At 41.7% G+C, this 25,868-nt stretch overlaps 1 protein-coding gene across 3 annotated transcripts in view; it reads right to left on the bottom strand.

The window, feature by feature from the left end:
- Nucleotides 1–25,868, bottom strand: part of DST (dystonin) — a 4,096,730-nt gene that overhangs the window by 1,300,630 nt on the left and 2,770,232 nt on the right. For all 3 annotated transcript variants that reach the window (XM_044063350.1, XM_044063347.1, XM_044063348.1), the window contains one exon: nt 14,542–14,750. In XM_044063350.1, the coding sequence (XP_043919285.1) occupies nt 14,542–14,750 (209 nt within the window). The remainder of the gene's footprint in view (nt 1–14,541; nt 14,751–25,868) is intronic.

The following is a 25,868-nucleotide window of genomic DNA, read 5'->3' as shown; positions in this document are numbered from 1 at the left end:
TTTCAGACTAGGCAACATGCACTTGGCAAAACTAAAGGCAGGGGATGAAGAGCAAGGCTTGAATGCATTTTTGAGGAAATAAGTTGTTTAATACATACAGATTTCAGTGAAAAGCAGTCTAAGACTACTTGCCCAGCTGGATGAATCTGGGCTCTCTAAACAAGCATCACACATATCTATTCTGCAGTTGATCAGCTTAATTGGTCAACATTTGGCATGGCTGATTCACAGCTCTTGGCTTCTCAGTTTATTTCATAGCTGCAGTACCATCTGAGGGAGTCTGCATGCCCTCCCTCTGTTATGTGGACTTTTGCCAGTGTGTCCAGTTTCCTAAAATATCAAAAGATGTGATGATACAAACTTCCAAGATGGCTCCACATTGAGCAACAGCTTAATTCTAGCTCTCCCAATGTGAAAACAGAAACTTAGCAGAGAAGGCCAGTGGACTTATACATCTTAGTAAATTTCAGTAAATGGCCAGTAAGTGAACTGCCTGGATGCCAAGAAAAAAGAAATGCAGAGGACCTGAAGAAAAATCAGTTACAAAAGGTGAGGAAAAAACTCCAGATATGTCTTCCAGTAACCTAAAGGAAAGTATAAGACAAGTGCACACAGACCTGATTGAAATAAATGAAACACTGATGGAGTATATCAACTCAAACAACAAAAGGCTGGAAAATAGAAGAAACTTTAAGCAGATATTCAAGTGAGGAGATAAAACTGCAAAACTCAGAGGTCAAAATTATGAAAAGTCTGAATATGAAATTGTAGAAATAGAGATGTTTCAGAAATAACAGAATTAGAGGACAGAGCACGTAGGGAAAACCTAAGATTTTCTGCTGTACCAGAGAACCTGGAAGGAACAGACTGTATTAATTTTATGAAAGCACAATTAAGCAACTGGACTGCTATTGCATGAATGACAGGAATCATTAATTGAAAGGGCACATCATGTGTATGCTCCAAACCTGGCTATGAGAAGCAACCTAGACCTTTAATAGTAACGATGCAATCTTAGCACAGAAGGAGTTGATTCTGACAAAACTGTGGCAGAAGGACAAAGTACTAAAAGTGGGAGACAGCCGAGTGTTTGTGGATAATGGCTACTAATTGTATACCAAGTAGAAGAGGAGTAAATTTATTCCATTATTCAGGGAATGTTGAGAAGCTGGCATGAGATTCAAACTGCTGTACCCAGCAAACTTCTAAATATAAAATCATTTTTGATGAAGTACATGCTAAGGAGGAAATACAAAAGTTTGTCCAACAAAAAGTGAACTGTGAAACACAAGGAGATTCTGTTTCTTGTCCTTCTGCGAATAAAGTCAACAGAGACTGTGACAGTGAAACCTTTTCCAATGTTTCAATGGAAAATGCTTGAGAGAAGGGAAAAACAAAAGAGTTGACTAGAAAAATTGAGACTATGTTGTAAAGGAAGCAGAGTCAGGATTTGGGAGATGTAAATGAACAGGAATAAAACCAGTAACTTGGAAATTGACAAATGTGGGATTACAAAGCAATAATTATATTTGTGAAACATGACAGAACCAGAAAATCTATAAATATTGGACCTTTTTTTGGACTTTGTTAAACTTGTAAGGGACTCTACTTCATATCATTAATATTTGGAAAAATACTTGGAAGGGAAGAGGAGGGAGAAAGTTAGCTGTAAGTAAAACAATTTTTTTCATAATGGTACTTTAATAGTGCATTATTTTATTTGTATGCTATTAAGTAAAAATGTCTCAGTTAATTTTAAGTTTAATGGGGACACTAATGTAAATAAGTGCCCCTGTTTTGTTTATTTTTTTTTTCTTTCTCCCTTCTTCTCTCTTTCTGCTTGCTCAGTTTTAAGAAATGTAGGCATTGCAATCTAAAAAAGGAAGAAGAAGAAGAAAAATCTGGTTAAAAGAGCATGACAAAAGAAAAAATTAGCGCTTTTTTTCATTTTTGGATAGGGGAATGACTGGATTAAGGCCCTTAGCTTGATGTATTAACACATTTTAAGAGAAATTAAGTAAATGATTATAAGGCTTTTTTAGTAAATGAATGTATGCTTAGCAATTTTGTAATTAGTTCTAATGTCTCTAGGAGAAATGGCTAGAAGATAATGTTCGCTGAAAGCATTCGAGTGTTTTCCCTGCTGAGAGAGCTATAAAGATAAGACAAAACCAGACAGCACTTAGTAGAAGCACAGGTTGAACCAAGCGTCATAGCATGGATAACCTTTCTTTTAAGTTAGCTCAGGTGTGTGAGTGCGGCTGTCAGTTTGGAACATCTGTTCCTATTAGGAAAGTAAAACTTCAGTATTTGAACATACATAGTTTTGTGCATTATTATAAAGTTAATAGGTTTTAGGAGGGTATTAGGAGTGTGTTTGTTTTTTTTATTTTTTCTTTGGAGGCTTTCAATAAAACAAAATGTTTGGTAAGATGTGACATACACTCAAATGGATATGACAAGAAACAACTGTATAAAAGATCAACTTGTCAGACACTGTATGCATGTAACACTTAAGTTGGATCTAGACATTTAAGAAAAAAGACATTATACACAAAAGGTTAGAATAATAACTTTATAAGACAATGATGCTTTAAATGTCAATGGTCTCACAGACAAATACAAAAAAGAAAGATTAGTGAACTACATTAAAAATGTAGAGTACAAATTGCTATGCTACAAGAGGGACCCTTGGAAAACACTGAACATGTGAATTTGATAAAGTAAAGTTTTCAGGATGGTTATTCATGGGAATACCTGGGGCAAAGGAAAAGACGAGTACTTATATTAATTGTAAGAGAAGCACTAATAGTGATAGAAGTGGATAAAAAAGGTGATAATGGTAGGTTTGTAGTAATAAGGGGCTACTGGCAAGGGAGGAGGATTACACTGGCATGTATTTATATTCCACCTAAAACTGATATAATGGGGCTTAAGAAAATTCTGGGAGAAATAATCAGCTTTCAGCAAGGAATATCACTTATAGGTGGAGAATGGAATTTGACTTGCAACACTGAAGATGCATCTGGAGGGCAGAAGGGAAAATATAACAAAGGAGGGTAGATTTTTGAAGAAATTAGTGAAAATATTTGGCATGGAAGATGTGAATTCAGTACTAAGAGTTTGGAGTGAATTTACATGTTATTCCCCAAGATACAAAAACTGGGCTACTCTAGACAGAATTTACATTTCACAGGAACATGTACATTTAATTGAAGGTCTTGATACGCACCCAATAACTATTTCATATTGTGCACCAATAATAGTAAAAATAAAAACACAGGGTAATGAAAGAAAAATGAGACAGTGGTGCTTTCCCACCTATCAGTTGAAAAGAGAGGAAATTAAAGAATAGGTAGTGGAAATTATTCAAGCGCTATTAGAGAAGATAAACATTTCTTTTGAAAATATAGCTTGGGACTGGGATAAAATTAAAGTGGAGTTTACAAACAGGTTGGAAATAAAAGAAAGGGAGATATAGTTAAAAGTAACAAGAATTATTCAGATGGACTGACAAATGTTAAAGTATTGCAAAATGGGTGGAATCGCACAGAATGCCAACCAGAAAATAAGGGATTACCTTGATACCATACATGAGTTTAGAAAGATTGTTGTTAAGAAACTGTTTTGGATAATAACTATAGAATACAAAAACTTTTAGCACAACAACTCAGGCAACAGCAAGTAGGAAGGGATGTTGCCAAGCTTAGGGAGGCTATAACAAGAGATCCTGTAGAAGTATTTGAAATATTTTGGAAAATCTATGAAAGTCTGCATAAAGCAGAGAAACATGGAAACTGAGAAAAGGTAGAAATGGAAATGTTTATGGAAGAATTAAATATGTGCAAGTTAGAGGTAGATGAAGCTCAATTACTAACAGGATAGGAGGAGACAAGATAAAAATGAAGTAAAACCAATCTACAGGAAAGTTCCCAGGAACAGATGGTATTTCTGTGGAAGTTTGGAAGGTAGGAGGGAAATACTGATAAAAATAAAGAAGGTTTTGTTTAGCAGTATTTTAGGAGGGGAAGAAATACCAACATCCTAGAAGAAAGTGGTGGTAGCTGTAATACCTAAAGAGAGTAAAGATCCATCAGCTCCAGCTTCATGCAGACCCATTTCAATACTAAACCATGATTATAATGTGTTTATGTCTATATTGGCTAATGGAATGGCAAAAGGGATGCCAAAATTGATACAGATGGATCAATGTGGTTTTGTGGAGGGTGACAAACATTTGACAACAGTAACAGAACATTGATGATCCAGACGGAAGCAGAAAGTAAGGCAATATCACTGTTGTTGGTGGGTCTTAATACAGAGAAAGCATTTTACAGAATGAGCTGGGACTTTATGAGCAGAGGAATGGAAGCATTTGCATTCCCTGATAAAATTATAAGGTTAATTAGGAGGACATATGAGGGATCAGACTCAAAAAATTAAAGATGGTGTGTTCCTCTCTGATAATTTCTGCTTGAGCAGAGAAACCAGGTAGGGGTGTCTTCTTTCCCCTTTGTTATTTGCATTATATTTTGATGCACTGGCAAAGAAAAGAAGGGACTCAGAAATTCAGGGACATAACTGGTACGGTAGTCAACAAAAGCTGTCTCTATTTGCAGATGATATTATTTTACACCTGATAAAACCAGAAAAGGACATTGTGGTGTTGTGGAACATTTTGACAGAGTTTCACATATTTTCATCATACAAAATTAATGAAGCTAAAATAAAGGCAATAGTGGTAAATTATGTACCCAGCTATGAATTGGTTCAGCAACATCCATGTTTATGGGGACATGATAAAATGAAATATTTAGGATTATGGATTAAAATGATTCCTTTGTGGCAACTAAGGATATGGGGGAAGAGACCAAGCAAAAGATAATACAAAAACTGAGAAACTAGAAGCTCTGTTACATGGATATGTTTAGTAATATACAAGCATTTGAAATGTTTTTAGTCCCTTTAGTCTTAAACACAGGTCAGGCGTAGTTTTATCAACCAGAGGAGAAGTTGTGGATAGCAATTAATAAAAAGCTGAAGGATTTTATCTGGGAGGTGAAGACAGCAAGAGTCAAGTGGGATAAGCTGATTCTTTTACAGAACAAGGTGAATTGGGATTGCCCAATTTGAAGGGGTATTTCAGAGCTACACAGTAAAAGACTCCTACACATAGCACAAGCAGAAACCTATAATTTAAAATGGAAAGGGAAAATCCACCAACATTTCTGTGGGCTCCCCATACAAACAAAGTACAGTTGTGTACACTTACCATAAATGTAGATTTTCAAGTGTATTCACTGTTGCAGTCATTACATTTGGGCTATCTGCTTGCAGGTAGCTCTCAGTCGGCCTGATTATCAAAGTCTTGGGTCCTGCGTCATTTGCTGTCTCACCTTTCATAACGTCAGGTAGTCAGAGGTATACAGCATGTAGCCGATGCCATTACATCAGTTTTTCTTATATACAAGGTTACACCTCCACCAAAAAGCAAATACACCAGAAAGCTTAAATACAGTAAACAAGAAGCGAAGCATAGTCAATAGAAGTCAGGGGGCTGGAGGGAGGGTACCCAAGACTACAACAGTGAATACACTCGAACATCTACATTTATGGTAAGTGTACACAACAGTACTATGTTCTTCGTGTTTCACTGTTGCAGTCATTACATTTAGGTAGATTCCCAAAGCTAAGGAAGGGAGGAGGCAATTAGAAAGCATTAGGACCAGCTATTAGACCCTGCAAAACCAGCTCTGGATTTAGAAAAAAAATGGCAAGTGGTAATGCTTGGTGAAGGTATGTACAGAACTCCAGGCAGCAGCTTCTAGTATGTCCCTGGTAGGAACACCTCTGAGAAAGGCTGTAGAAGTAGCTGCAGCCCTGATGGAATGGGATCTTATCCCCTGTGGGGTAAGTTTTCCATGGTGCTTATAGCAAAATTGAATGCAATGGCCTATTCACTTAGAAAAGGTTTGCTTTGAAATGGCTTTCCCCTCTACCCCTGCAGCAAAGGCAACTAGCAGCTATTCAGATTTCCTGAGAGGCTTAGTCCTGTCCAAATAAAATCTAAGTTGTCCATGCACGTCCAAGGAGTGCAGTATTCATTCTCCTTTGTTCTGTGGATTAGAAAAGAAGGTTGGCAAATGAATGGACTGATTAAGGGCCACACTGGATACCATTTTGGGCATAAAGGAAGGGTTGGTCCTGAGGGATACCCTGTCCACATGAAAGATGATGAAGGGCTCCACTGCCATGAGGGCCTGTAATTCAGACACCCTTCTTGCTGAAGTGATGGCTAGAAGGAAGGCTGTTTTCCAAGAAAGGAATTTCAACTCTGCAGTTGCAGCTAGCTCAAAAGGAGGTAGAGTGAGCTTTTCCAATACAAAGTTAAGATCCCAGGCTGGAGTAGGGGCTATCCTGGGTGGTCTTAAATTTTTTGCCCCTCCGAGGAATTGATTCAGCAGGGGGTAAGAGAAGAGGGGTGGCTCGGTATCATAATGTGCTGAAATGGCTGATGCATGAATTTTAATAGAAGAGAAGGAAAAGCTCTTGTGAAGCATTTCTGTAAGTATTGAAGAATATGCGGTAAACTGGGCACTGTTGTGCCTATCCCAAGTCTGGTTCCAGGAACAGAATCTTTTCCACTTTTCAACATAGGATTTTCTAGTACTAGGCCTCCTTGCCTCCAGGATGACATCCAGCACTTACTTGCTGAAGGATGGTATAGGAGAATTCAGGTAATTAGCCAGGCTGCCAGGTTCAGGGTTTGAAGCTGGGGGTGCAGAATCTGGCCCTCTTGCTGGGACAGCAGGGAAGGGATCTGAGGCAGGTGCCATGGTTCCAGCAGTGATATACTGTGCAAGAGGGGGTGCCAGTGTTGGTGTGGCCAGTCTGGTGCAATGAGTATTGTCCTTGATTTGTCCTGTTTGATCTTTAGTAGAACTTTCGAGAGAAGAAGCAGAGGGGGAAAGGCATAACCTGAGAGGCTTTCCCAGGTGAAGGACAGGGCATCCGCTTTCCAAGCTTGTCTGTAGGGAGTGCTTGTGTAGAATTTGTCCACCTGGTAGTTCTGAGGGGAGGCAAACAGGTCCATCTCTGGGCTCCCCCATTTTTTCTCAAAATGTTGAATATCTTTAGTTCCAGTTTCCACTCATGTGGGTCCATGAGATTTCTGCTTAGGTCGTCTGCCAGTGTATTTAGCTTGCCTGGCAGGAACTGAGCTTAAAGGTGCACTTGATAACTCAAGACTGTGTACCACAGAGCCATGGCTGGTCTGCAGAGAGGGTATGAGTGGGTTCCCCCCTGCTTGTTTATGTACCACATAGCAGTGGTGTTGTCCGTCTTTACCAATAATTGTCCTGGAAGAATGTGGTCCTTGAAGGCTGTCAGAGAATTCTGTACAGCTAACATTTCTTTTTGATTGATATGCAAGTGCATTTGACTCGGGTTCCATTTGCCCTGAATGCACTGCCCTGCCAAGTGAGCCCCCCCCATGCATAGTCGAATGCATCTGTTGTTAGGGTTTGGGCGGCAGGGGGTAGAGTGAATGGCAGTACCTTGTTGTGGAGGCAGGCCTCTGCCCACCAAAGGAGCTCTGTCTTTATACAAGGAATGATAGGAATAATTGATTCCAGGTCCTGAGAATGCTGACACCATAGGCTTTTTGGATACCATTGTAGTTTCCTCATATGCAGTCTTGCATATGGAATTAGTAGAATGCAAGAAGCAATGAATCCTAGGGCTTGCAGTATTTTGCTTGCAGATAGCTGGGTCTCTGTGGCCAGTAGTTTGAAGTAGGCTGTCAAATAAACTTGTTTCTCTGGCGTGAGGTAGGCCATCTGGGAAGTTGTATTCAAGCTTGCTCCCAGGAATACAATCTGTTGGCAGGGTACTAGGTGTGATTTCTTTTTGTTTATGGTGTACCTCAGTGAGGTTAGCAGTTTCTTTACAAATACCAGATGATTTAATAGAATGTCCTGGCTTTCTGCCTGAATTAAACAATCATCCAGGTATGGGTATATTTAAATATTTCTTTGCCTGCAGAATGCAATGACTGGAGACAGGCACTTTGTGAATACCCTTTGTGCAGTAGATAAGCCAAAGGGCAGTGCAGAGAACTGATAATGCATGTAGCCTGCTCTGAAGCGCAAGTTTTTTCTGCAAGATTCCCTTATTGGGATGTGCAGGTAAGCTTCCTTTAAATCCAATGTTGCCAACCAGGCATCTTTGCCTAGCATGGGAAGCAACTGATGAAGAGTTAGCATTTTGAATTTTGGGATTACCAAAAAGGTGTTTAGGATAGAGAGGTCCTGGATAGGGCACCAAGTGTTGTCTTTTCTGGGTACCAGGAAAAGTCTTGAGTAAAAACCTTGTCACCATTCCTCTTCTGGGACAGACTGAATAGCCCTGATACTTAGAAGAGAGAGAACCTGCTGTTGAGCCTCTGGCCACTGAGTAGGGGTTAGGTCTGGCCAACTGTTTGGGGTTGGTAAGGTGTGGAAGTGGAATCTATATCCTTGGGAAACTATATTTAAAACCCATTTGTCCTGGGTAATGAGTTCCCAGTTTTTTGCATGCAGGGCGATCTTTCCCGCTAAAGGAGCAGTCAGTTGAGCAGGGCTTGGAAGGTTTAAGGTTAAGTCATTGTGACAGTTTGCCATAGGGGGTGTCTTACTACTTCCAGCTTTGGAAGTGGGAGCCCCTCACTGCTTAGACCTGTGAGTACCTTGAGACTGTAGCCTGGGTGGTCTGCTGGTCCTGGGTTTGGACTGAGAAGGCCTGGAAGAGACAGGAAATGACCAGTTCTTAGAAGGCCAATGCCTACTAAATCTGGGAGGCTGTACTTGCAGGAAATCTTTAACAGTTTGCATAGATTTAGCTTTTTCCCTCCATCTTTTTAAGTACTTCTTCTGCTTTGTTGCCAAACGGGCGGTCTTGGTTTAAGGGAGCATCCAGTAATTTAGCTTTAACATGATCTAGCAAAGTGTGCTCCTTAAGCCAAGCATGCCTTATAAGTACAGACCCAGTGACAGCAGCCCTGCAAGATGTCTCTAATGAGTCAAAACCACATTGCAAAGTATATTTACCAACTTGTACAGCAGAATGCATTAAAACCTGTAATTTTTTAGTTTCAGCACAGTCAGGAATCAACAACATTTTCTGTTTAAGTAATCCAATAATATGCTGCTGATACTTTAACATATGAAACTGGCCCTAATGGCCAAAGTAGCAGAAGTGTATGCCTTCTTACCCCATCTGTCCAGGGCCCTGGAATCTCTATCAGAGGGGGTAGGGTTTTTGGCAGTAATAGTCTTAATGCTTTTGGGTCCCTGTGAAATGGTCTCTGGATCCGCAGTAGGATTCACAAAGAAGAACTTGTGAGAGTCAGGTACTCTGTAATACCTGTCAGGTTTCCTGGGAGCCAGAGGTAAAGTGTCTGGGGCCAGGCTAGATTCCAAGAAGGCATCATCTACAATGTCCAGTACAGGAGAGATAGCTAAAGGCCTGTGTTGAGGTAGGAGCAAGAATTCCCTAAGCCTTTTTTTGGAGTCAGAGTAATCCAAGCTTTCCCAGTGGAAATGCTCCCTAAGTGTGTGCAAAGTTTCACCAAAAGAGAAATCTTCCGGAGGGGAAGCAGAGGGAATGGAGTCCTCTGCATCAGAATCCTCATAGGTAGATAAGGGCAAATCCTGGTCATCAGAACAAACAGAAATTTCAGAATCATGATCAGAAGAATCAGAAGGAAAATCAGTTCTAGGTCTCTTAGAGGGAGAAGGCTGGCTTCCCCTGATTAGAGTAATAAGGTCTTCAGCCCTTCTTATCATTTGTTTTTTAGGCATATGGGCCTGACCATGTGGTCTGGGCATCAGTTTTCTAGGCGTGGATCGAGTTTTAGGCCTTGAAGAAGAAGATAGCGTTGGTTTGATATGCAAGACAGTAGGCCTGAATACACCCTCAGAAGCTGCGAAAGCGCCTCACTGAGTACCGGTGAACTGGCGACTAGCTTAACGGAAGCATCGCCGGCAGCTTTGGACTTATGCGGTCTGTCTCTGTCTTTATATTTACGTTTTTTTGGAATGTCGGTAGCTGGATGGCTTACCAAAGCCATTTCTAGATAATTGAACCGAGTACAGAAGTAGTTTGTTGCAAAAATGAACCGACGACGAACAGTTCTAGGATTGAATAAGGCACAAAACCGTCAGCAAGGGACGTCGTGGTTTGGGCCTAAGCAAGGAATGCAGTACGAATGAAAATCTTTATTAGGTATTTGTTTTCCACAAGAAATACAATTGTCAACTTTTACTGACATTAGATTGGAGCAAGAAAAAGGATCCCCAATGGGGTACTTAGCTTTTTTTGAAGACTTCGGTTCTGAAACTTGAAAACAAAAATTTCAGGAGTCGGCTGCCCGGCACTTGCGAACTGCTTCTGCTTTGGGCACCGCACGGCAAGAAAGACTGATGTAATGACATCGGCTGCATGCTTTATACCCCCGACTACCTGACGTCATGGAAGATGACACAGCAACTGATGCAGGACCCAAGACTTTGATAATCAGGCCGACTGAGGACTACCTGCAAAGAGATAACCCAAATGTAATGACTGCAACAGTGAAACATGAAGAACATCATACAGACACACACACACACACACACACACACACACACACACACACACACACACACACACACACACACACACACACACACACACACACACACACACACACATTATTTTAATACACAGGCACAGCACAAAATATATACCCTTCCCTAGCCATTACTCTAATATTAATCCACCAACAGTTCTGTGAGGTCTGACACAAACACACAGACACACACACACACACACACACACACACACACACACACACACACACACACACACACACACACATGCGCTCGCGCGTGCATGCGCACTGGGGCTGAGTGTACATGCACGCTCGCACATGCATGCACACTCAGCCCCAGTGCCAAAACTTTCATTATACATGAAAGTTTCAGCATTACTACACATTCCCGCTGGTCTAGCACATGATAATGCATGTTTCAACTATTCCTGCACTTGACAAAACATGTATTCAACAACTTCTTACTCTGGAAAATCCTTGGAACAACTGAACACTCAACCAAATGTATGGAACCTGGCTGAGTGGGGTCTCAGGACAAGTACGGTTTCCCAGGTAACAAATCAATAAATTGAAAAAAAAAAGATACTGAGAGGCTTGTTGACATTAAGTTTTAGTCTCCTCCTTACTGTCACCTCTGCCTTCTACATGTGTCCTCTGTAAATATGCTAGCATTATATTCTGCTGCACATTTCACAGTATAAATGGTTGATTCAAAACATTCTACCATTTCCTTAAATTACTATACTCAATTCCATCTACTTATAAATTCTTGTCTGTCTCTTTTGCAAGATGCTTTAGTTAAGGCACATTTCCAGCCCTACCCTAGGAGGTTGAGACCACACTGCATAAAATAAACAGAAAAAGAGGGAAAAAAAGCAAAACCAGTACAATCACTTGTGTGGAACAGGAATAGACATAACATGGATTATGTTAAGCTTATTGATGAAGATAAAGATAGCCCAGAATCTGCAAATATTAACAGCAACAGAGAGAATAAACAGATGGACCAAATAACTCATGGGAGCATCATGTCTGACACAGAGACATGAAGTTTAGAATCAACGTAGACAAAGCAAATTTCGTAAACACTCTAAATGACAGAGGAAAACAGCTGGAGAAAAGGAGTGAAAAATGGAGTGATATAAAAGAAGAGGACAAAGTCATCCTCCCTCACCAGGTTGGACAAGGAGAGGAGAACAGTTAGTTACCTGTCTGGAGCTAGGATCCACCATATCAAGCACTGAGATGTACTTCAATGGACTATATGAAAATAGACATTATGGATCTCTCTGAAGATGTGTCATAGACAGGTAGATGCCTTGCATTGAACAGCATTCAACCTTCACCAAAGATGATACTACTGTATAAACAGAAAATGACCGATTTTAATAATTGGCTTCCTGCTGTTACTCCAGGGGAATCCAATATCTACCAGCATGGGAATGCATGGCACCCTCCAAACAAATACCTAATTCATGGGAGGCTTTAACTACCTTTCTATAGACTGGAAAATGTACACTGCCTCTAACTCACAGGCACACCATTTCCTGGACTTTATCAACACAAACACACCAGACCAGATAGGATGCACTCCAATCAGAGGATCCAACCTAGCACTCACCAACATGTCACAGCACCCCCCCCCCCCCAAGTGTCACATCCTCATTGGTGAGGTTGGACCACAAAGCTGTCTCCCTTCACATCTATTAAATAAGAGTTTGTCAAAATGTGTGGCTCCCCCAAACCCAGAGAACACAGCTGCCTATGTAATATTATTTACAGAATCCCTGTACAAACTAAGTGACTGAATTGAGGCTGCCACACCTACCAGAGGTAAGGACAGATCTAGCACCAGAAACAAAACCCACTGGTAGAATCCTGAGCATTTTCACTGGTGCAATATCTAGTTTTGCTGACTCACAGCTCTTGGCTTCCCACTTCACTTCCCATCTACAGGGTATATAATAACAAAAGAAAAAAAGTCATGGCCATATCCTATCTACAGGGTATATAATAACAAAAGAAAAAAAGTCATGGCCATATCCTATCTACAGGGTATATAATAACAAAAGAAAAAAAGTCATGGCCATAATCAGAAACAGCAACTCTCACAGACTCGAGAGCTTTCTGATTCAACTAAACAGGAAACTAAGAGGTCTAATAAAATCCAACAAGACCAAATATGAAGTCAGGATAGCCTTCCAGGCTAAGGACAATCACAAAGCCTTCTTCTGCTATGTCACGAACTTTAAAGATAACACTCAGCAGTGTGCAGAATCAGCAGTAAATGGCACAACATTCACTGACCTGGGTAACACAGTGAGTCTACTGGTTGATAAATGCAGCTGTAACTTCCCTTACCTCCACACTACCCCTTGTTAAATTCTTCTAGCATATCCTCCTAACTATCAACAGAGAGCAGGTAGTGGTGGTACTTGCTAAGGACAAATCACTACTATATTGGGCCCAAAATATCCCCGTTTGCTTCCTAAATAGTCTAAAACACAAGGCACTCTTCAAGTACAGCCTCAAAACAGGTTATGTGCCAAGTGAATGGAGGGTAGCAATGGTCATCCCTCTTCATAAGGGTGGACCATCAACTGACCCCAGCAGCTACAGACCCATCAGTCTGACAATTCTAATATGCAAAGTCCTGGAATGAATTATCACGGAAATGATAAACAAGGACATGAGCAAACTACAGAAGCTAGACCCATCTCAGTTTAGCTTTGTTAAGGGAAGGACTTGCCTACTTAACCTGGTAAACTTCTTCAAGAGACTCAGCAAGGTTATGGATGAGGAGACAAAGATGCATAATGCCTACCTTGACCTGGCCAATGTGTTCAATACAATACCACACATTTTTGATACTCTCTCAGAACTCACTAAAAATCACATAATAATACTGGACTACTCTGCTGGCTGGCTGGCATATAAAAAGAAAGAAGCCAGGATGGGTGAGACCACCTCCATCAGGAGACCGGTCACCAGTGGAGTACCTCAGAGCTCTATGTTGGGCGCACTCCTCTTTGGCATCTACTTCTTTGAAGTTAAGACTAATGTCAAAGACCTGTGGCTCACCAAGTCTGCAGAAGACTGTAAATTGGGAGCTATCATAGATTCCCTCCCACTACACCTACATTCTGCAAGAGGATCTAACACAGACAAATGACTGGCACCAAACTACGGATTGCAACTCAATGTGAAAACATGCATTATATTACCCCTTGGAAAGATCCCCTTATGGTCCTATCTCTGTACTAAGTCTCGTACAAATTACTGAGAGGCAATCTAGGCCTGTCTTATAAAGCATACGCAGATCCAGTTCTGATGGATCTCTTGCACCTGCGCAAAATAAATAGCACCAAAAATGCTAGATCCAAGGATCTATACCTTGCGACATAAAGAGAACATGCTGCAGTGACCGATAGGTGTCTCAAAGTATTCCAGCATTATGGAATAAGATCCCAATTTATGTGAAGCAGAGTTCAACCCTGACCCTACTCAAATGTAATCTTGATCATTGCATGGGAAATTGCAAAGTCACCCCTGGCCTGGCCCCATGTCTCTGACAGACAGTGTTCGACAGTAAGCAAATTAAGCCCCAACTAATATACTCCCTACTCCTGCATAACTTTTAGCTACCTCCTTAGTAACATACCCCATCATATAGGCATCCAAGGAACTTGGAGGACAAAATTGGGTTGGGCTGACCCTGGGAGTCAATAGCCTAGTATAGACCTATGAACCTATATAAGAGGAACTGCACTCAATGACTAGTTTGTCTGACAGGTAAAGGAGGCAAGAGGATAAAGTAAGTGTTCAACATTATTTTTTAAAATATTAAGTACCTGTTATTATATTTCATCAGCCAGACCCCAAATGAAGTTTTCCAGGTAAAATATACTTACAGCATTAGCACTAATAACATCCTGAATGGCAGAAGAGTTCAATGGCACCAACCCTTGTTCTTCTACCTTCTTTTCAACATCTCCAAGCCAGTCAAGCATTTCATCCAGCCCATCCTGAACACTCAAAGAACGAGTCAATGTTATCTGAAGCTTCTCATTTCTGTTGTTAACTGACTTGGATAAGCTTTCGTATTGGTCTACAATATTGTCTGGAAGAAATGAAAAAAAATCCGGTTACTATGATTGCTTGGTTAGTTTTTTTTTTTTCAACCCCACAGGAATAAAACATAAAAACACTTTATGTAAGAATCTGCCTTAAGGATACGGCTTGGATGCTCATTTCTCATAAAATGCTATGACAGCAGAATTTAGCCAAAATGCACTGGGACCAGGTGTGACAGCTCTAGTTATTTACTTGCACAGCTATTTATTCACTAATCATCTAGATAGAATGATCCATTGGACCTTTTCTACACATGACAAATGCCAAACAACATAACTATATGTAGAATAAACAAGGAGCAATCCAATTACAGTGGGAAAAGTTTAATGCACACAATGTACCAGCATTAGCATGAAACACATCCTCATGACATATTTACACAGTACTTCTTAATGGGTTCACAGGTAAATACTAAGGTATCTATCTACAGACTATCAGAAGCCTAACTAGCAACCAGAGGTCAGAATCAAACCTGTACCTTGGAAGTAAAGACCTTATCAATGAAGCCAACATAGTAACATGGCATTTAGACAAGCTGAACTCCAGACAGGAGGTGCCTGCTTTATGCCATATACAGCAGACAAAGTTACGCTTTGTAGAAGGTGGGATAATGCAGACAGGCATAGAGAAAAATCTGGCTAGCTAAGAAAGATTGCTGCTCGGGTGATGGTCTTCTGTATTAGTAATAGGCCAAACAACTATTTCTCAGTTCTCCTGCTAAAGAACGTAAACATCCCATAGACAGAACAAAGGCAAAACGTGAGGCATCAGGTTCACAGGAAACTTAGAAAACAAAATCTGACACTGAAAATGGGGAGCCTGGTAAAAAACTTGAATGTTTCTAAAGAAGTGAGAAAATGGAAGGATGGGAAAAAACGGTTTCAAACCACCATTACAATGATCTGTGTTGCATAACAGTGCATTATTGTAACACAATTTTCATGAATCCAGTGTGATGCCACATTTACACGACTACTAAACAGGTGGTCACTGTATCTACTGCATGCCGCAATCCAAATCTGTAAATGGACATCAGTATTTCAGTTAACCAATTTTCAACCATCAAAAATAAATAAACATGAGTAGGTCTAGAACTGAAGTGAAAGAAACTAAATAATAAAAATTGAGAATAGTAATAACCTTTGCTATGGGTTCCAATTCTTACAAAAGTGACAGATTTATCATAGTCTTTCAAGTGCACTTTACCTAGGCTATTTTATGCCCATATCATTTATACAATCCTATCTTGCTAAATCAGGGCATTTAAAAGTTGCAAATAAAAGACAGAACTAGTTGTATGTTGCCATGACTGTTCCACAGCTGTCTTGGTTCTATTGCATTAAAAGAATGTACATTCTAAAAAAAAACAGTGTTATACCACCTGCATCCCGCAGTACATCTTACAAGTGGACATCTAAATACGATATTCTGTATTTAATACCATTTACAATAATTTCCAATAATATTATTCCCCTCATAATTTCTGCATAAACATCTTTCATCACATTTTGCTTAAGCATAGGTCAGTTTATGTTTCTAACATCTTAAATTAACTTTTTTCCCCCAAACGGTAAAATAATAAAACCTGGCACAAGCAGATGGGGATAAGGAACAGACTGTCCTTTGAGCTGCAGTGCCACAATGTAAAAGAAAAGAAAGTTATACAAGTGTTGCAGAGGTGGTATCCCACTGTCAAGTAAAAAATACAGTTGTGTACACTTACCATAAATGTAAATGTTCGAGTGTATTCACTGTTGCAGTCATCACACTTGGGTTATCTGCCTGCAGGTAGTCCTCATTCAGCCCGAATACTAGAGACTTAGTATTTCTGCATCTGTTGCTGTCACTCCAGGACTGATGTCAGGTCGTCAGCGGTATAAAAACAGGCAGCCGATGCCATTACATCAGTTTTTCTTACCCCAAATGTCAGGAGCCCCCCAAATAGGGAGCTAGGTTATGGTGGGGAAAACACCACCAGTAAAAAAATACCAATACCCCTAAAAGGGGTGAGTAATAGACACAGAGAGGAGACAGAGAGAGAGACAGACAAGGGGCTGGAGGGAGGGAAGCCAGGACTGCAACAGTGAATACACTCGAACATCTACATTTATGGTAAGTGTACACAACTGTACTATGTTCTTCATGTTTCACTGTTGCAGTCATCACACTTGGGTAGATTCCCAAAGCTGAAGAAGGGTGGAGGCAGTCAAGATGAGTTGGGGCTGGCTAGTATGCCTTGCAGGACTGCTGTTGCAAAACCTGCCCTGGATTTGGAAAAGATTGGCAGGTAGTAATGCTTGGTGAAGGTGTGTACAGAACTCCAGGTAGCAGCTTCCAGGATGTTCCTGGTAGGGACTCCCCTGAGGAATGCTGTAGAGGTAGCCCTAATGGAATGTGTTCTGACCCCCCTGAGGGGTTGGTTTCCCATGGTGCTTGTAGTAGAAATGGATGCAGTGTTCTATCCATTTGGAAATTGTTTGTTTTGAAATGGCCTTGCCCTCTGCCCCTGGTGCAAAGCTGACTAGTAACTGGTCAGATTTCCTGAAGGGCTTAGTCCTCCCAAAGTAGAATCTGAGCTGCCTGTGCAAGTCCAAGGATTGCAGAATCCTTTCCCCTTTATTTTGAGGATTAGGGAAGAAAGCTGGCAAATGGATAGATTGGTTGAGAGCCACACTGGACACCACTTTAGGCATAAAGGAAGGGTTAGTCCTGAGGGAAACCCTGTCAGCACAGAAAATAATGAAGGGTTCCACAGTCATAAATGCTTGTAGCTCAGACACTCTTCTAGCTGAGGTGATGGCCAGAAGCAAGACTGTTTTCCAAGAGAGGAATTTTAACTCTGCTGATGCTGCAGGCTCAAAGGGGGGAAGCGTGAGCTTTTCCAGTACAAAGTTAAGGTCCCAAGCAGGGGTGAGTGCTCTCCTTGGTGGCCTTAGGTTGTTTGCCCCTCTCAGGAACTGTTTGATAAGAGGGTGAGAGAAGAGAGGTAGCTCAGTGTTATAATGAGCCGAAATGGCAGAGGCATGGATCTTAATGGAGGAGAAGGATAGGCCCCTGTGGAGTAGATCTGCCAAGTAATCCAGGATTAGAGGCAGGGAAGGCAGAGTTGTGTCCTCTCCTTTAGACTGAATCCAGGATCAGTACCTTTTCCACTTATCAGCATAGGATTTCCTTGTACTGGGTCTTTTAGCTTCAAGAATGACGTCCAGCACCTGCTTGCTTAGGCTGGTTACTGGGGGAGAATTCAAGGAATAACCCAGGCTGCAAGATTTAGGGTTTGCAGTTGCAGATGCAAGATCTGTCCCACCTGCTGAGAGAGCAGGGTTGGGTTCTGGTGTAGGTGCCAGGGTGGCACCTGTGACAGGCTGCGCAGGAGTGGGTACCAATGCTGTTGTGGCCAGTCTGGGGCAATCAGAATTGTCCTTGGTCTGGCCTGTCTTATCTTGAGCAATACTCTTGAGAGAAGGGGCAGAGAGGGAAAGGCATAGATTGAGAGATTTACCCACTGAAAGGATAGGGCATCCACTTTCCACACCCTGCTGTGAGGTGTCCTGGTGCAGAATTTGCTGAGCTGGTGATTGCAGGGGGAGGCAAAGAGGTCCACATCTGGGGTCCTCCATTTCTGAATCAGAAGGTTGAAGGTGCTGGGCTCTAATTGTCACTCATGTGGGTCTAGGAGATTTCTGCTTAAGTCGTTTGCCAGTGAGTTTTGTTTGACTGGCAGGAATTGAGCTTGCAGATGGACCTGCATGTCCAAGGCCGTGTTCCACAGGGCCATGGCTAGCCTGCAGATTAGGTAAGAGTGGGTTCCCTCCTGCTTGTTGATATATCACATAACTATGGTATTGGCTGTTTTTATTAGCAGGTGTCCTGGTGAGAGTAGGAATCTGAAAGCTGTCAGAGCATGCTGCATAACTAGCATCTCTTGTTGGCTGATGTGCAGATGAATTTGACTTGGGCTCCAGTGGCCCTGATTGCACTTGCCATTAATGTGTGCCCCCCAGGCACAATCTGATGCATCTGTGGTTAGGGTCAGGGCAGTGTGGGGTTGAGTAAAAGGCAGTCCCTTGTTGTGGTTGCATGCTGCTGCCCACCAAAGAAACTCTGTCCTTAGTCAGGGTATGATAGGAATGACGGTTTCTAGGTCCTGAGAATGTTGTCACCAAAGACTTTTTAAGTACCATTAAAGTTTCCTCATATGCAGTCTGGCATATGGAATTAGTAGGATGCATGAGGCCATGAACCCTAGGGCCTGCAGGATTTTCCTTGTGGATAGCTGGGTTCTGGTGGCCATTTGAGTAAAATAGTCTGTCAGATAGGCTTGTTTTTTCTGGATTGAGGAATGCCATCTGGGCTGCTGTGTCCAAGCTTGCTCCCAGGAATACAATATTTTGACTGGTGACTAGTTGTGATTTCTTTTCATTGATGGTGTACCCCAGGGAGGTTAGAAGGTTTTTTCAAATGTCAGGTGCTGCAAAAGCATTTCCTGACTGTCTGCCTGAATCAGGCTGTCATGAGTATGGGTAAATTTGAATATTTCTCTGTCTGCAGTAAGCAATGGCTGGAGCCAGGCATTTTGTGAATACTCTGGGAGCAGTGGATAAGCCAAAGGGAAGTGCAGAGAACTGATAATGCATAGATCCTGCCCTGAAGCATAGATATTTCCTGCATGACTCCCTTATAGGGATGTGCAGATAGGCTTCTTTTAAGTCTAGGGTGACTAACCAGGCATCTTTGGCTAGCATAGGTAGAAGCTGCTGCAGGGTGAGCATTTTGAATTTTGTACTACCAGGATAGTGTTGAGAATTGAAAGATCTAGGATTGGGCACCAAGTGCCCTCTTTTCTGGGTACCAGGAAAAGTCTGGAATAGAATCCTTGACTTAACTGTTCCACAGAAACTGGTTGAATTGCCCTTATAGAGAGTAGGAATTGAACTTGGTGTTGTGCCTCTGCCCACTGGTTTGGAGGAAGGTCTGGGAACACTTTTGGAGTTGGCAGTGAGTGGAAGTAAAATTTGTACCCCTGGGATACAATGTTTAGGACCCATCTGTCTTTGGTGATGGAAATCCAGTTTTTTGCATGAAGTGCAAGTTTTCCTCCTAGGGCCTAGGAGCACAAGCAGTTGGGCAGAGGTGGTGAGTGAAGTTGAGAAGTCATTGGGAATTCTTTCCGTAAGGGGGTGGCTTAGCACTCCCTGCTTTAGAGGTGGAAGCACTCCATTGCTTAGATCTCTGCATACCCTGAGACTGTAGTCTGGGGGATCTGTTTCCCCTGGGTCTAGTTTGAGATGTAAAAAAACGTAGAAGGCTGAAGATAATCCAAAAAACACAAGAGATGTTGAGTAAAAAACTTTATGAAAACGCAAAAATGCAAAGCTTTCGGGAAGAACCCTTTCTCAATACTGAATACAGTAATAAAATAAATAAATTTAGCAGCAATAAAGTTTTTTACTCAACATCTCTTGTGTTTTCTAGTTTGAGATGGCCTTGAGGGGACTGGAAAGGACCAATGTTTCGAGGGGCAATGCCTATAGGAGGCTGTACTTGCAAGAATTCTTTGACTGTCTGCATACATTTAGCTTTTTCTTCCATCTTTTTAAGAACCTCTTCTGCTTTGGTGCCAAATAGATTGTCCTTGTTCAAAGGAGCATCTAATCATTTTGATTTGACATGGTCTGGCAAGGTCTGCTTCTTAAGCCAAGCATGCCTTCTCAGTACAGAATCAGTGACTGCTGCCCTGCAAGATGCGTCTAGGGCATCAAAGCCACAATGCAATGTATGCTTGCTGACTTGGCTTGCAGAATGCATAAGCTCTTGCAATTCTTTATTTTCTGCACAGTCTGTAAAGGTAGCTATTTTTTGCTTAATAAGTTTCATAATATGATGTTGTTGGTACATCAGCATGTGAAACTGACAATTCAAAGCCCTAAAGGCGAGAGTTGCAGAGGTATATACTTCCTTACCCCATCTGTCCAAAGCTCTGGAATCCCTGTCCGAAGGGGTGGGATTCTAAGCTGTAGTTGCTTTGATACCTTTAGGCCGCTGGGAAATGACCTCTTGTTCAGCAGTAGGATTTTTGGAAAGGAATTTGTGAGAGTCAGGTACTCTGTAGTACCTGTCTAGTTTCCTAGGAGCAGTGGGTAAAGTATCAGGAGTAATACTGGATTCCATAAAGACATTATCAACAACTTCCAGGACTGGGTGGTATTGCTAAAGGCCTATGTTTTGGCAAGTCTAGAAATTCTCTGAGTCTCTTTTTGGACTGAGGATAGTCTTGGCATTCCCAATGGAAATGGTCTCTTAAAGTATGTAAGGTTTCACCAAAAGAAAAATACTCTGGAGGAGAGGCAGAGGGGATGGATTCCTCTGCATCTGAATCCTCATAAGCAGATAAGGGCATGTCTTCATAATCAGAACCCTCAGAGTCGTCAGACTCTTGGTCTCTTGTAGCTGCTGGGGACTGATCTCTTTTTTTCTCTTAGCAGGGGAAGGCTGACTTCCCCTAATCAGCATAATAAGGTCTTCTGCCATTCTAAGCATTTGATGTTGTGGCAATGGAACAGGTGCATGCACTTTGGTCGTTGGTTTTCTAGGCGTAGTGTGTACTTTTGGCCTTAGAAACTTGGTAGTTTTAGACAGAACTGAAGTCATTGGTTTGTGTCAAACATCAGTAGTGTGAAGAACTTCCTCAGAAGCCCATGCCTGCTCAGTGGATCTGGACCCATCCAAGGTAGAGACATCTGCAGTTTCCATAGTCCAAGAAGAGTCTCGGGGCATACTGGACTCTGAACGGGTCTCGGTAGAGGCCTATGAATCCACCGAAATGGGCACCAGGGGCTGCCAAAGTGCCTCATTGAGTACCGGCGAACTGGCAACTAGCTTAACGGAAGTGTTGTCGGCAGCTTTGGACCTGTGAGGTCTGTCTCTGTCTTTATCCTTACGTTTTTTCGGAATATCGGTAGTCAGATGGCTTACCGAAGCCATTTTGGAATACGGAGATCGAGAATGAAAGTATTTAGTGACAAAAAGGGCCCGACAATGAATAGTTCGGGCATTGAACAAGGCAGAAAACCGACAGCTAGATACGTCGTGATCTGGGCCTAAACAGGTGGTGCAGTAAGAATGAAAATCTCGGTGTGGTATTTGCTTTCCACAGGCAAGACAATTGTTAACTTTTTCTGACATCGGTTAGAGCAAGAAAAAAGGATCCCCAACAGGCTACTTAGCTTTAGAAGACTTCAGAATGATTCAATTCGTAAACAAAAATGCAGGTAGCGGCTGACTGGCACTCATGCAAACTGCTTCTGCTTCGGGCTCCTCGGCAAGAAAGACTGATGTAATAATGTCAGCTGTCTGTTTCTATACCCCTGATGACCTGACATCAGTCCTGGAGTGACAGCATCTGATGCAGAAACACTAAGTCTCTGGTATTCGGGCCGACTGATGGCTACCTGCAGGCAGATAACCGAAGTGTGATGACAGCAACAGTGAAACACGAAGAACATCTGTCCCTTCCTTTTCTTGGTACTAAACAGTCTTGAGCAAAACCCTGTTTTTCCTCCCCTTTTGGTACTCTTTCTATGGCTTATTTGTATATCAGGTATTTGGGGATACTAGGAACCTCTGAAAAGCTGGGTTTGATCTCGAACTGTAGTGTGCAACCTTGTCACAGCATGCTGAAAACCCACTGAGCCCAGGTTATTTCTTCCTACTCCTCCACAAATAGACCCGGGTGGCCCCATATTTTTGAAGAGGGGTGGGGACATGAGTAGGTAGACTGGGGTGGGATTTCACGGAGAAGGAGGGTCATAGCTGCTCCATTTCAGCTGTCCCATCATTGGCTCCAAAACTGAGAGGGCCTTTTTTTTTGCATTTGTTTTGCTTTTTTTTTTCTTAATTCTTCACTTAATTTTGTTTTTGTTTTGAAGAGGAAAGCAGCTTAGAAGAGCAGAGAGCTGCATTTTTTTTTCCCTAGGAAAAAAAAAAAAAAAAAAAAGTTATCTGCTGTGTTAACACAAAATTAAAAATGCTAAAAATTAATTAAAAAAAAAATAAAAAAGTTTTTTGTTTTTTTGTGTTTGTCACTTATTTTTTTTTTTTTTTAAGTCAGTGTGTGTGTTGCTTTTTTTTTTTTTTTGTTTTTTTTTTGTTTGATAAGTGACATAGTTAACAGTTTAAGCTGGTTACTTTTTAAGAGTTTTTTTTTCCTTCATACTCATAAAACCAGTTTCAGCTTCTCAGCTGAGGAGGTTCCTAACCAGAGGAGCATTTAGGGACTTCAATGTCACATGGTTTGCAAGGATCCATCTCCTAAGTCAAGCATTTGTACACCTCACTGACCTGACAGCTGCTGTCCAGCATGATGCAGCTAGAGCATCACAGCCACATTTTTGGAATGATTAGTCACCTGGGTACACAGGGCACATAAACAATCATCTCCTGCCTTAAATCCTTGTCCTGAATCCCTTCCGCCTTAGACTTCGGTTTAGCAATGACAGACTCCTATAATTTAAGTATATGTGTTTGTCAGTTCAAGACCCTGAAGACCAAGGTAGTTGATGTGTATGCCCATTTCCCCACACAAAAAAAATAAAGAATTCTCTCTCTGTTACTGGGAATGGAGTTGTTGTATGGAGCCATCTCCCTTGCTGGAATTTAGGGACACCAGAAATGGATCAGCCAGCAGAGAGATCTTGTACAAGAACTTATGACCCTAGAAGCACAGTTATGATACCTAGGAGTAGGAGGGAGGGAGGGAGTCTGGCTCCAGTGATGCATTTTAAGTACATTTTCCAGGATTTCTAGAACTGGAGGAAAAGCAACAGGCTTAGACTCATGCAGAACTTGAAAGTCTTGTGCCTCAGTTGGGTCTGTGAGTTCTCTTCTACATCTCTTTCATCCTGTGAAGGGTATCCCCAAAAGGGAGACTCTCTGGTGCAGATGTAAAATATAAGGTTTCCTTCATGTCAGATTCACAGGTTCACCCATATTTGCAAACTAATTTGCTTTAGAATCTGGGGTATAAGAATCAATGACCCCGGCAGGTTCTGTCTTTCTTTTCTTGAACCCCTAACACCTCAGGAATTTCCAGTGCTGGCTGTTTAGATGTAATAATAAGCTCATGAAATCCTGAGCCAACTGAAAAAGATTTTAGATGAAGCCTGGGTTGTGGGTTGGGTGACTTGGGTCAAGGAACCACTTGGCTTAGGCTGAGACAAGTTATCATATGCCACTTTCTGCTTCAGTGCTTTAGGCCTCAGTTGCATACAGGAATCTGCTTAGTGACTGTAGGCCATACCTAAAGCCAATGGTACCATGGCCTCCAAAGAAGTCATGCCTAAGGCCTTGGCTAAAACCAACTTTAAGGCTAGGAGCAGTGGACACACCTCACCAGTCTCAGTGTTGCCAGACCTAAGGAAACTTACAGACTCAGAAGGATTGTTGTTGGTTTCCCATATTTTATCATTGGAGTGCTTCTCTTCAGTGCTTACATTATGACAGAAGGTTCACAAAGACCTTAGCCAACACCACTGTATAATGGGATTAGGCACCTGTCTTGTTTTAACCTAGATATTCCCAAGAGATTTAGCCTTGTGATGGATTTTCATTAAGGTTTATCTGGTACAGTATGGACAACTGTCCATGTTATGTTGTGGACCTAAATGATGCTCACAATGTTGTTGTTGTCTTTCAGCTTTTCCCGGTTACGGGTCGCCACAGCGGAACTCCGGTCTGCTAATGATTGGCAATAGATTTTCACAGTGCCGAGTTGCCAGCTCAACGCCCAACCTTCAAAGAAGGCACGCCCATTCACGCATGTCTTTCGGAACGCCATTCGACCCACGGGGAGGACATGCAGACTCCACACTCCATAGATTGCCCATACATGTCAAGCAGAGTGCCTCTTTGGCCCTCTTCAAAAGGAACCTTGACGATTGGATGGGAGAAAGGAAATTCACCCCGGGGATCACGTCAATCGCCCTGCTAGACAGGCGTCCAGGGAAGTAAATAGTGTGAGAAGAAATAGCCAGGGAATTGTTATGGCTAGGCTTTTATAGGCCCTAGGGCTGATAGCCTAGTACCAACCTATGAACCTATGAACCACACAGAAGGCACTCCCCGCACTAGCTGAGAATCAAATGGGAGAACCTCAAATTTTTGTCTGATTTTTTTGAACAGTCTAAACAATTGCTAATCTTTTTATTTCTTTACCAGAAAACTGACTGTCACAATCAGATATCTAGAAAAATACAAAGATTAAGATAAATGTTGCACTATATGCTACTTATCTCTAACATGTGTTCAGTGTCTATATGGTCAGGGGTTACTTCCCTAGCCTTGCTTCCCTGATTTTGCTTCTCTTTGACTACATAGCCTATATATTAATATTTAGACTGTCAGACCTTAGGTTTATGTGACTACTGTTGTTATTTGTACTTTTTCCATAACTGCACCATCATGGTGTTAGCATTTCTAAGTAAGAGATGGAATGAACCTGGGGTGCAGGGTGCTTGCCAAGTGCAAAAGCCTTGTTTTTGCTGAGTGATGTGCTTTGATGGGTAGTTGTGAGCTAATGTGGGCACTGTAGCTTTTCTGCATTGGGAGCACTTCTTGGTTACATCTTTACACAAAAGACTCTTATCTCTACACCATTTAAGTGAATCTCTTATAGGTTCACAGGATCATACGCAAATACTATGCTAGCTGCCCTTGCAGGCCATTTTAAGCCTAGCCAGTTTCCCTTCTGTGCTCAAAATAACCTATCCCATTTGGTTATAGATAAGCCTTACCCTTCCCATGGCCAATAATTATATATTACCCATAATGAGAATACTGGAATCGTACCATCGATACTTTGAAGGGAACCATGCATGGGATAAAGCATTTAGGAGCTGCCTCTGTCCGTAAGTAGTATGGGGGAAGTCTTGGGGTAAATTTTCTAACTCCCATCCACAGATCTAAGTTGCACTTGAATATGGACAGGGATGAAGTCTGTTTTATGTGAATATCGAGTCTGTTCCAGGGCAGTGGTATTCTGTGTGAGATATACCTGTCCCTTCAAACCATTGTGTTAAGGCTGCAGAGGAGGTTTAGATCCTGAGAC

Source organism: Protopterus annectens, chromosome 2.part1 (genome assembly GCF_019279795.1).
Source record: "Protopterus annectens isolate FY-2018-M chromosome 2.part1, PAN1.0, whole genome shotgun sequence".
Classification (NCBI taxonomy): domain Eukaryota; kingdom Metazoa; phylum Chordata; order Ceratodontiformes; family Protopteridae; genus Protopterus; species Protopterus annectens.
This window is presented reverse-complemented; position numbering and strand designations above follow the sequence as displayed.